General features: G+C 50.4%; 1 protein-coding gene across 2 annotated transcripts in view; it reads left to right on the forward strand.

The window, feature by feature from the left end:
* Window positions 1-12,840, forward strand: part of slc16a10 (solute carrier family 16 member 10) — a 15,711-nt gene continuing 2,871 nt past the window's right edge. Inside the window, exons 1-5 of one of the 2 annotated variants that reach the window (XM_057016022.1) lie at window positions 3-183; window positions 217-544; window positions 8,316-8,460; window positions 9,483-9,906; window positions 12,403-12,546. In XM_057016022.1, coding sequence (XP_056872002.1) covers window positions 145-183; window positions 217-544; window positions 8,316-8,460; window positions 9,483-9,906; window positions 12,403-12,546 — 1,080 coding nt within the window. In that variant the 5' untranslated portion in view covers window positions 3-144. Of the gene's footprint in view, window positions 545-8,315; window positions 8,461-9,482; window positions 9,907-12,402; window positions 12,547-12,840 lie in introns of both variants that reach the window. The other variant, XM_057016021.1, reaches the window with a different exon arrangement.

Below are 12,840 nucleotides of genomic sequence, written 5' to 3' on the forward strand. Positions count from 1 at the left end.
GGTTCCAGCCAAGGGCAGGGTTCCTGGAGCCCCGCCCCCAGAGGAACGATCCTGGACTGGATGGGCTTACTTTGGTGAATGTGTCACTGAAAACCAGTCCACACACAGCTCCAGGCCTCCCAGTAGTTCTAGTGTGACACAAAGATGACAGAAGGGACTGTTGACACCGCGGAGGACCATCGGGTGCCCGCTGGTCACCCCGCGGAGGACCACCAGGTGCCCGCTGGTGACCCCGCGGAGGACCACCGGGTGCCCGCTGGTGACCCCGCGGAGGACCACCGGGTGCCCGCTGGTGACCCCGCGGAGGAAGAGAAAAAGGGCGACTCGAACGGCCAGGTGAGCGTCCCGGAGCAGAGCGCGGTTCCAGGGGTTGATCCGGTTGACTTCGTGCACCCAGAGGGCGGCTGGGGCTGGGTGGTCATGTTTGCCTCCATGTGGTGTAACGGCTCGGTGTTCGGGATCCAGAACGCCTTCGGTATACTCTTCCTCTCCCTGCTGAAGGAGTTTGGATCCGAGGATGATGAGGACCTCCGCTTCAGGACAGGTAAGTGCTTCAGTCAAAAGTTGTCTAAGTGCGGGTGGGGGGTTCCGTGAGCTCAGGCGCTCCCGGTGGGGCTGCGGGGCCAAAGGAAGAGCACACAATAATATTTGTCGAACCAGTTCACCGAGCTGTCCAAATGTGGAACCAGAGAGGTGGAACGTGTTGGTTCTCGGTTGGTTCTTCTGGCCGCTTAAAGTAGTGCGGGAAGAGACAACCAGCGCCGGAGCATTGAGTCGAGGAGAACCTGGACCCTGTCAAACCAATATCGCATGTTTCTTCTGCTTTCTCTGAATTGTGAGACGTGCTGGGTGAGTTCTCTGGCCCCCCACAGCCCGTCCGGCTCTAACTCCACCGTCTGATTCATTTAGCGCCTCACATTAACACTATTGAACCTCCAAACTTTGCACACGTATCTCTTTATTTGAGTGCAATGTGTGGATGGAAAGGTCTGGGAGGTGTTCATATGACCGCGGTGATGCTTCTCTTCTCAAACCGTGCTTAACTGTAAAATAACCTGTGCTGTGGGCTGACGTGTGCACCACCTGTGGGATGGTGCACACGTCAGCCGTACAGGTGGTGCACAGCTGTTATAGAAACCCCACACGTGCAGCTGGAGCCACAGATACACTCTGTAAGAAGTTAGAATGCTAGTGCTGCTCTTTAGGGTCCTGTTGGAACAACTTCACACTGAGTAATATTTTACACATGTATGTTTTAGCACAGCCAAATAGTTGTTAATGCTAAATAACGTGTTCCTCTTTGATTTTGTTGCCAGTTGACACAATCATTTTACTGTGTTGCCTGGAACAACATGGTAATAAAGTGGAGATTGTAAGCAACCACCAACACAGCAACTGTGCCCACGGGACAATATGGACAACCCACTGGACCCATTAGGACTAAAGATTAATGATGTTACCCATCAGAGATGGCACAGGTCCGAACACGAGTCATGTGTTTTGTGCCTGCTGTGGTTCGCCTGAGGGGCGACACTCCCATTTCATTTCTGTCCTCATCTGAAGGCACCTGAGCAAAGGTTCCAACGTTTGTCATAAAATGTTAACACGTCCAAGGAAGACACAAAGGTTTTCTGTTTTTTATCTCTTTATTGTATAAATAATCATCGTATGTTCCACTGACATGTGCACACGTACGGACATACAGCTGTATCGGATGTTAGCTTAAACATCGATTTAAGTAAAATTAGTAAACAACTCAACAGGAAGTAAAAGCCTTCTGTAAAATGTGTTTTTTTAAGTTAAGTTAATTGTGGTGCGGACACAGGTGTACTACCTCAGGTGCTCATAGTTAGAAGACAGTCCTTCAGCGTGGCGGAGCCTCGTCCTCTTGAAATCGAATCCCGTTTGTTTAGATCCCAGAATCACAAACATTGTTGCCTCAAAGGGCTTTAAAAGCTGCCCAGTTGTGAGCCCTCCATCCCGAGACCCTCAAACCGGGTCAGGAAAACCTTCAAAAACCCTCTTAGGGAAAGAAAAGGAACCTGCAGGAGAGCCACAGATGAGGGATCCGTCTCCCTGGGGCGGACAGACGTGCAGTAGACACCACATGTACAGAGAACCTCAACATCAACATCAGGAAAACATCTGTTCATTATCATTGGAGATGTAGGAGTTGCGTAATCTGTCCATGGATGAAGGTGTCCATGGTAGAACACAAGTCCATGAGCCCAGGTGCATCTTCAGATGTCCTCATATGGAGCTCTGGGCCACTGGACCTTCAGGTCTTGAGGAACCGTATCCAGGATCAGACAGACTTTTTGACCCTTAGGTTTTAAGTCTGGTTTTAAACACTGACACTGCTTCTGCCTTCTGGACCCAGACTAGGAGCTGGTACCAGAGAACCTAACCCTAACCCTGATACTGAAGGTTCTGCCCTCTATACTACCTCTAGAAACCCTGGAAACTCCAAGTAAACCTGTGTTTGGAGAGAATAGACCAAGACCATGAACAACCTCCTATGTGAGAAGGGGGATTTAAAATCTCTCCTTAATTTAACAGGGAGCCAGTGTAGAGGAGCCTGTACTGGACTAATGTGGTCTCTGTTCCTGGTTCTATTCAGCACCTGAGCTGCTGCATTCTGGACCAGCTGGAGAGACTTTAAGGACTTTATTGGGCATCTAGATAGAAGGGAATACCAATAATCCAGCCTGGAGGAACTAAACACATGCACTGATCCTTCTGCTCCACTTTGGGACAGGACGTTCCTGACGTTGGTGAGGTTGCACAGGTGACCTTGAGACACGATTAATATGGGCCCTGATAGACCAGACACCCAGCTTCTTTCCAGTGGTACTGAGGGAAACCTAATGCCACTCAGCAAGGCTCCATCAGTAGAGAACATGTTCCTCAGGTCTTCTGGGCCCAGTGTGAGAACTTCAGTTTTAGCTGAGTTCAACTGGAGGACACGTCTGCTCATCTAGACCCTGATGTCACGGAGGCAGCCTGGAGGTAGAGTCGACAGGGTCAGATCCTGGCAGAACTTTTCCCTAATGTTCCCAATGTTGTAATTAAAGGGGCTGATGACGTCGTTACTATTTACGGTGTCGAGGATGGTGGCTTCACTGGAGTTCTGGTTCTGTCAGCTGGGCTCCGGTGCTGCCAGGAGACAGAGCACTTCTTATTGTCTCCATCAGTCTGGAGTAGTGGGCTGGTGTTGCACCGTGCTCTCCGCTCCGGTGTCACACCTTCCCTCAGGTCTCAGTCCTCTCCATTGGTGGAGCCCACATCTCTTTCTGAAGAGCGCCCTTCATTCATCCCTTCATTCCAGAGGGAATGTGGAAAATGGGAATTCTACTGACACGTTGTTCATGTCTGTGTGTAAAACAGCCTGATTGTGCAGAATCTTTCCATTTCAGGAGCTCCGTGACATCAAAGGAAGGAATCGGAAAGTTCAGCAGTTAATATTTGTCAGGTCATGTGACCTCAGCCAGCGTTTAGGTGAAGCTTGTGATAAAGCAGGTAAACATGCTGCAAACCAACATCTGCCTGAGACGCCAACATCTGCCTGACACCAACAGGCAGATGTTGGTGTCTCAGACAGATGTTGGTGTAGGACAGATGTTGGTGTTTGACTCTGGGTGAAATTAATCCCAGTTCAGAATCAAAGATGCTCCTTAAACAAATAATGATCGTAGAGAGTTGATGAGCAGGTCCAGCAGGAGGCGTCAGGACCTGGAGGACTTCAGGAGTCAGACATCCATCCATCCATCCATCCATCCATCCATCATCCATCATCCATCCATCCATCCACCCATCCATCCATCCATCCATCCATCCATCCATCCATCCATCCATCCATCATCCATCATCCATCCATCCATCCATCCATCCATCCATCATCCCGTCATAAAGGGTCCCAGTCAGCTGAATGCTGAGTGATCACATGATCTGTCTTTATGCTCTCACACCACAGCAGTAGGGGTCTGTTGGGTCTATCAGCAGGTTTTGTCTCTTCAAGGGTTGTTTTCACCTGGGGGGGGGGCAGTTCTGCTGTGTGTCGCTGTAATTAAACTTGAATCTTTTTTCTCATGTTCTTGGTGTGTTTGGTGGCCCTCAATAGTTTCATCTTATTTCCCCCCGGTTCTGAAGTCAGATATCTGCCCCTGGCTAACAGGCAGCACACATCCACCAACCAGCTAAAGACAAAGGTCTCTCAGCTGGACCTGCACTCCTTCAGATTCCTGCAGAGCTTCTACCAGAAGCCACTTCTGGAATAACGAAAGCTGCAAATCTTGACTCTGGAAAACTTTAGTCTGTGGTCTGAAAACAGGGTGGAGAGGAAGTTCAGCAGTGAACACACCTCCCCCCCACCCCCACCCCTCTCTGGTGTCAGCTTATTGGAGCTGCTCCATACAGTTGTCATCCCTGATTTACTTTAGACTCCGACATGAGGTTTCACTTCCTGTGATGTGGGCCAGAAACCCCTGACATGAGCTGGATTTCGGGCTGGATGCCTGCGCATTCTTCCCACCAGTTCGCCAGATAAATGTTTTCCAGCTGTTTCATACAGAAGATGGAGAAATGGCCATTATGCTTTCTCTGCCAGATGTGTTCCTGCTGCAGCCTGAGGCCCTCAGAGGGGGCATGACTGACCTCTTTGTCATCCTTAAACAGGACTGGCTGTTGGACATTGAGACCACAGAACTTTGGCCCAGGGCCAGCATGCTCCTCACATGCTCATATAGGAACCTTGTAGGGATTTTCTGAAGGAATATTATCTGGGAATTATTGGAACTGCCTTGAATGTGCATTAGGCTGTTTTTGTGGAGATGCCAGGAACCCCCCACCCCCACCCCGGGTGTGCTATCAAGTGCTGTTTTTTCTCAAACTTTTCGTGTTCTTTCATGGGGAAGGTGTTCGTGAGCCACCAGCAGCTGCAAGATGAAGCTCACTCTCAACCTAAACCTCACCCTAGACTGCTTGTTGTCATGGTAATGTAAAGTCACGCGACAGCTGAGGTCACTGGTGGTTAAACAGGAACTAAGAGCTAGTTTTGGTAGCGAGCTTGCACAGTGACAGGACTCAGACATCTTCCCCACTAGCCCCTAGCTTGACTGTGATAGCATCCAGCTAACAACAGCAGAACACCAGAACCTACTGAGTCATGAAGTCCTCCACTGGCCGTCCTCCTCCAACATCTAACAAGTACAGATCTTCAGGACATCTGATATCTTCATGCAATGCCTGCCTGATGTCCTTCTGCCCTTCAGCAGGTGAATCTGTACCCGTGAGTGTGCTGAGCCCCCACTACATGGGCCCCGTGACGATGGCTAATGAAGCTTCGTCCATATTCATATAAATGCCACCTTAGAGAGCAGCCTGGTTCTGTGCATTAAAGGGAACATTGTCAAATACGCTTTTCCAAATAAACGTATGTTTTCTTTTGGACCCAAAAGGTCTAACTCAGCGGTCAGGGTCAGAATATACAAGAGGTCCAAGGCAGGATTCAAACCAACAACCTGAGCTACCAGTTTTTTTTACCTTATGATGTTTAAACTTTGTGACGCAAATACACGCTCATATCACGCGTTTAACGCTACTGTGTGATAAAATGACACCGCACTGGAGTGCACCAGTAGCCTGATACCAGTAGTCTGATACCAGTAGCCTGATACCAGTAGCCTGATACCAGTAGCCTGATACCAGTAGTCTGATACCAGTAGCCTGATACCAGTAGTCTGATACCAGTAGCCTGATACCAGTAGTCTGATACCAGTAGCCTGATACCACTAGTCTGATACCAGTAGCCTGATACCAGCTGTCTGATACCAGTAGTTTGGTACCAGTAGTCTGACACCAGTAGTCTGATACCAGTAGTTTGATACCAGTCGTCTGATACCTGTAGTTTGGTACCAGTAGTTTGATACCAGTAGCCTGATACCAGTAGTTTGATACCAGTCGTCTGATACCAGTAGTTTGGTACCAGTAGTCTGACACCAGTAGTCTGATACCAGTAGTCTGACACCAGTAGTTTGATACCAGCCGTCTGATACCAGTAGTTTGGTACCAGTAGTTTGATACCAGTCATTTGTCCTGAAGGTAGCAGGTCTCTCCTCAGGCTGAGGCTCAGGATGGTTCAGAACTGACCAGGACTACAAAGCAAACACTGGTGAAAAGAGGAGCTGCTGAAGGTGAAGTTGCTCCACAGACGTGGGGCAACAATGGCTGGTCTCTTCCCCTTCTCTTCAACAACAACAAACCTGATCCTGGTGTTGCTGGCTGGACAAAAACATGTTTTCTTCACAGGATCCCAGTCTGGGACTGGGAGGAACCAGCACTTTGAGAGGGTCTCTGCAAATCTGTGCAATAAAGGCTTCTTCTGATTTGCAGCATTAAAAACTACAATAACTCGGACGTTCAGTGCTGCTACCATGGTGATATAAATAGAAGGTTTCGAGGGCATTGAAAGGCCTCAACTTTAATGCTAATCTGTGGGAAAATCCTCCTGTTTAGTTCATCATTCTTCATTTTTACGGCGTTGCTGCCGTTGAGGACAAGTTGTGAAATAAGCAGCTGGTGATTTGAGCCCAAATGTGTCCTTTAGTAGTTCATTAACTTTGGTTAATCAGTGACTCTGCAGCTTCCCTTTTAGCTTCAGTTCTTCAGTGAGGGACTGAGTGGTGGGCCAGGTGATCCATGCCCAGAGGCAGAGTGAGGAGCCTGTATGTCCTCTCTAGCTGCAGCTACATATCTAGACTCAGCTCTTCCTCCAGGGCTCCTGCCTGGCACTTCCTTCCTCAGCATCCTTCACTGTCCTCCTCTGATCAGGTCTCAGTCTGGCCCCTCTGCTTTACTTCCAGAAGATCTAACATGTGCTGTCCCTCTGATGTCCTCATCCCCGGTCCTCTGCATGTCTGCCTTGTTGAAGATCAACTTCCCTCCTTAGACATTCGCACCCCTCTAAAAGCTTGTCGACCAACCTCGCCAGGAACTCAACAGGTCCTTCTCCAGACACTTCCAGACCTCCACAGGTGTCATCATCTTACTCATTTCTGCTTCTCCTGCTCCACATCCCTCACTTCTGCTACCTTGGCTGCCTCTCATTTCCCTCATTCTTCAAGTCACCTTCTCTCTCCATCTTCTTTTCCAGAAGAGGTGGGCACATCTCCGCCTCTATGCTTTGTGGCTCTCACCTTCTGCATCTATGTCTCCTGTGCTCCTAACCTTCTCTTCTCTCTTCAGCTCACCTCTTTCCCTGAATTCAATTCCTCATTCCTCCACCAAGTCTCCTTCTTCCAGCTGCTCCCTGAAGGCCTCACAACACCCGTCCAGTTTCAGCTCCCTCCTCTTCATTCTCTGCTCTCTCTGTGTGCTCCTCATCTTCCTCACCCCCAGAGTCCTCCTCCCCACCACCGGTCTAAGCTGTCGCCCTACACGATCACCTACAGTGACCACAGTCACCATGCTGCTGGAAGGCAGTAGTACTGCTAGTATGTTCTGTTGGACTAGCAGGGCTCTAGTCTGATCTGGTGTACTGGTCTCCTTCTTCCACAGTCTGGACGCTCAGCTTGAAGGTTTCTGGAGCAACTTCATGTTTGCTCCTCTGCCGTTCACCTTTGGTTCCCCTTCAACCTTTTCAGCAGCTAAATAGTTGCTTCCTGTCCAGCCATGTTCTCATGTTGGGAGCACCACGAGGGCTGCATTTAGATTCTAGTTTGGTTTTGGCTGCCCGCTACAGAGAAGCCTGGAGACGGCTGGTGAGTGTGGGCCAGACACTAGTCCCAGTAAAGCTGCAGAGATGGCCAAGGTGGGCTAATTGTGGCTGCTTCTGTGTCGCTGGAACACACAATCCTCATATTACATTTTTCAGTCTAGATTTCCTCTTAGTCTGAAACATTAATATCTTTAAACGAAGAAGGAAAAAGGATAAAAGCGCAGCAGCAATTTCCTGTTGTCTTGGAGCGATGGGTTCCCTTGATTTCCCTCTGACTTTATTACGCGGGGCACAAAGGGCAGGTTGGAACCACCGTAGTTTGATGCTTCTTTCCTCCTGCAGCATCTGGAACGAATATAAGAGCTTCCAACAACCTCTTAAAAGGAGTCATTCTGCTCATAAACAAGCTTTATGTGTGGTGGGGATCGTGATCAAGAGTCAGCTGGACTGTTAATGGATCACCAGCAGCAGGTACCTGCAGGGCCACCTGACCAGGATCTCTGCTGTAGGATCCCCCCCGATGGAGGGGGGATGTCGTCACGGGGGGGGGTCAAGCTTCCAAAACGGCGGCTTCTGAGCTTGTGCTTCTCTGTCTCTTCAGCATGGGTGGGCTCGCTCTCCATGGGGATGATCTTCTTCTGCTCTCCCATCGTCAGCGTCTTCACAGACATTCTGGGCTGCAGGATCACTGCTGTGGGTGGCGCCGCCGTCGGCCTGGTGGGCCTCTTGGCCAGCTCCTTTGTCACGTAAGTAACCTCTGCCTGATGGCCGCAGTGTCCCATCCTGGTGCTGCTTCACTGTCACGTCCAGTCCAAACTCCTCACCAAGTTAAAGCGTTGAGCCAGGCTAGTGGCGTCCTGAGGTCACCTGCTTCAGGACAGCAGCCTGGTCTACCTGGGCAGGTGGGCTTCCTCCCAGTGACACTGATAGAAGCCTTTGGGTCTGTGAGTGTCCTCTGAGCTGAGGGTGGGCCGGTGGTGAAGGTTCCCTGCTCTGGTAGCTCAATCGTATCTCCATGCATCGGTCCTCAGCCTTCACTGAATGAAATATGTCATTATTACTTTGCAGAAATGGTGGAACAGAAATGGTCCAGGTGTTGGACACTGAGTGGATCAGACCCAGTGTGTTGGACACTGAGTGGATCAGACCCAGTGTGCTGCACCTGAGAGCAACACTGCGGCCATCACGTCTGACTGCAGCAGAGCCGAGTAGCTCTGGTTGCAAAGGTCGTTTCACTGGCAGCTTGTTTTCTAAAGCAGGCGACTTTATTTACCTCCAGCTGGACTTTGGCACCAGCGGAACTGAGCGGAAATCATGAGGGGCAGCACTTGTTTTCAGGCTGCACACGCAGGTGCTGATCCCAGTCCTCATCCTGGTCCTCATCCTGGTCCTGTTTTTTTTTTAGCTCAATCAAAGGTCGCTTGTGTTTACCAGCGCGTCATCAGGTTAGCTTCCCCGTGATTTTCCACATCACACAATATTAAACACCAAGCAGGGACACTGTCCATCAAGGTCCATTCCTGGTATTTTCGGGCCAAAGAACCAAGAATGGGCAGCTTTTTAACCACTTTTAGCTCACATGGAGAGTCTCCTGTGGTCCCCTTGAACAAAGACGGCGATTGGATGAGAGGCCACGGTTCCTAACGATGGCGATCTGTTGGTGTGGTCACACGAGGCCGTTTGTCTCTGGAGCGCCCCTCTGCAGTTCTATTACGCGGTGTGGATCTGCTGTCTTGTCCTCATCTCCTGTGGTTTGATCTCCTTGCAGCTCCCTGGGGCCCCTGTACTTCACCTACGGCATTGTGTTTGCCTGCGGCTGCTCCTTCTCCTACCAGCCCAGCCTGGTCATCCTGGGCCACTACTTCAAGAAGCGCCTGGGCCTGGTGAACGGCATCGTGACCGCCGGCAGCAGCATCTTCACCATCATCCTGCCCTTCATGCTGTCGGGCCTGCTGAGCAGAGTGGGCCTTCACAACACCATGCGCGTCCTCTGCATCCTCATGTTTGTGCTGATGCTGGCGGGTTTCACCTACAAGCCGCTGCTGCCTGCTAAGACCTCCAGCACAGGCCGCTGCTGCCCCCCCATCGGCCAGATCTTCAACTTCAACATCTGGAAGTCTTTGGGATATCGTATCTGGGCTTTTGGAATCCCAGCAGCCCTGTACGGCTACTTTGTGCCTTACGTTCACCTGGTAAGTGGCACCACGTCCGTCGGCACCGCCGCGGCTTTGTCTTGTTTGTGTAGCTGCAGGTTATCACAGCTCACCGGAGCAAAGGGCCATCAGATAGATGTGGATCATATAGATGCAACAGATTGTTGCTGTGCAGCTTCACGTGTCCACAGACGGCCTCTGTGTTTGGACCCAGCAGAGCCCAGCAACAGGGACAAAGGTCCAAATAGTTTTGTAGTATTTTATTTCAGAATTGGCCATCAGCGGTATTCTTGTATTCGTTATTTTATGGGTAAGCAGTTGTGACAGTGGTTATTCTTTAGTGTTTATTTAGTAATATAATGTCTTTAAATGTGCACATGAACAGTCTCAGCATCTAATCTGGCTCTGCTGTGTTGGCCGTCACCCTTCCAGGCCTGTAGCTGCAGACCTGCTGGAGCTGGAGCCCGAACGTCTAGCTAGCGTGATCTAACATGTGATCGACTTCTATACTGGCCAGGGTGCCCCGTTCTGCTCAGATCACATGACTGTCTCACAGGACATGTTCCTTTACTACGATGAACATACAGCGTCTTTCAGAGTGGGGAATCCCGTGGGGATAATGTGCTACCACGAGTTCTCTCAGATGAGGAGGCGCTTGGCTTTTGGTGACCCTTGTAGCTAAAGACGAGGATTCTCCAACCACCCCTTGGGTTTCCAGGACATGCGAAAACTCTCTTCTAATTATTCTCTCTTCTAATAACTGTTTGAATTCATTGGAGGGGTCTTAACAGTTAATTACAGAGTCCAGCCAAGAAGTAGGTGCATGGAGGATCACCTGGAACCAGAGGAGTTCTGATATAATAATAGCACAGTTCTGTCCAGCATCACCCTGAAGTTCCTCACTGTAGTGCTGAGGTCACACAGGAACCCCAGGGGGCCACAGACAGCCAAACTGGAGCACTTTAGTTTATCAGGGTGTGTGGAAGCTGCAGGTCCTCCAGGGATCAGCAGGTCCGGTCCACACAGACCCCCGTGGAGCACCCCTCAGTCTGATCACTAGGGTCCCACACGGTTCTGAGACCCAGCAGGTCCAGTAGAGCCAGTGAGGATACAACTGCGTCCTGAAACCAGGCTGACGCACACGCGCGCACACACACACACACACACGCACGTTACAGCGCTCCAGGGATGTTTGACCCCTGCATGCTACATGTCCAAGTGTCCAATATTGTGGACCCCAGAGAGCTCCCACAAGTGTGTGTGTGTGGGAGCGTGTGTGTGTGTGTTGTGTGTGAGTCTCCTATGGGCAAAGGTCACTGTGAAAGGAAGGAAAAGATGGTGACATGGCTCCACGTTTCACTTCCCTTGGTTTCTGCGGCGACAGCAGCTCTCTGAGGCGTTTGGTCATATCTTGACTTCAGCTTCTATTTCCTGTCTCAATCAGAATCATCATCGGACATTATGTACAAGTTTTCTCTCTTAAATACAGATAAGAATCTTATCTGGGGCCTCTGACCTTCAGTCACTGATATGAAGATCATGGTTCCTGTTTGTTGCTGAAGCTCATTAATTAATATCCTTAATTGGCTATAAGCAGGTAATAAGCAGAATTCTCTATATTAGCTTCTGTGTCTTTATCCCTCTGATGCACTTCTGTTGATGTTAGATGTTGTTCTGCTCCTTCCAAAGCGGACGGATCCCTCACAGACCGGTCACACACACACACACACACACACACACACACACACACACACACACACACACACACACAGTATTGCTGAGCCGCTCCGTGTGACTGAAACCATTTTGGGAACTTCCTGCTGCTGTTCAGTTGTTTTCCATCGTGCTGAGTCAGCAGGCTATCTGGCAGAAGAGGCTTCCTGTGTCTTCCTGACACCGTCCAGTAGCATGAGTAGCATGTGTCCCGGGGGGGGGGGGCTCACAGGGGGGCCCAGACTGTGCTCATGGCTGCTCTGTGATGGGACAGCCTGAGGATCATACCTCTATAAAGCCCCCTTCACTCTCCTCTATTCATTAAAGTGCTGCTTAGTGTGTGTGAGAGAGAGAGCACACACTTTCTTATTCTTGTATCTTTGTGAGGACTTCCACAGACATAAGGCATTTCCTGACCCCTGACCCTGACCTAAATCTAGTTCTAGTTTTCACCTTAAAACCAAGTCTTAACCCCCAAATAGTCCTGTGACATTGTGAGGGCCAGTCAACATGTCCTCACTTTTCTAGAAGAATGAGTATTTTGGTACTGGTCGATAGTGAGAACAAGACCCCCCCCCTTCCCGGGTGGCTGGTGGGGGCTCTGCTGTGGCAGCTGCAGCAGAGAAGCGGAGCAGAGCCAGTATTAGGTCCTGGGGGGGGTGCAGCCACTCAGACTGTCGGGCCTCCTGTTTGCCTCACACACCACTTTGAAGCTCTTCTTCTGTGGCCGCTCCTCACGTTGTTTCCTTCCACTCCTGCTCGGACGAGGGCCGGTGTTTGGGTTGTGATAATCACGTCATGCTCCTGTCGTCTCCCCCACAGATGAAGCACGTGGAGGAGCGTTTTGGACCAGAAACCAACAAAGAAGTTCTGCTTCTGTCTATCGGCATCACTTCCTGCATAGGTCGCTTCATCTTCGGCAGGGTGGCGGACTACATTCCCGGAGTGAACAAAGTCTACCTGCAGGTGAACACCCCCCCGTTCTTTCACTCTCACGTGCAGGTTCTGCTGGTGGGGTCCAGGGTTGTCTCCATGCACCTTAAACTCAGCCTGAGCTCCTAGAAAGCACCTTCATGCTAGCAAGCGCCCTGACCTTTGAACAGGAAGACACGCTGCCAGGAGGGGAACGGGGGTCCAGGCAAATGGAGAAAACCACAAGGACACATACAGTAACGTTCCAAACACTCCCCACCCATTCTGCAGTTGAAGGTTCTGGAACCAGCCTTAAACCAACACTGAGAGCGGAGCGGCAACCTGGTC

Source organism: Takifugu flavidus, chromosome 19 (genome assembly GCF_003711565.1).
Source record: "Takifugu flavidus isolate HTHZ2018 chromosome 19, ASM371156v2, whole genome shotgun sequence".
NCBI lineage: Eukaryota > Metazoa > Chordata > Actinopteri > Tetraodontiformes > Tetraodontidae > Takifugu > Takifugu flavidus.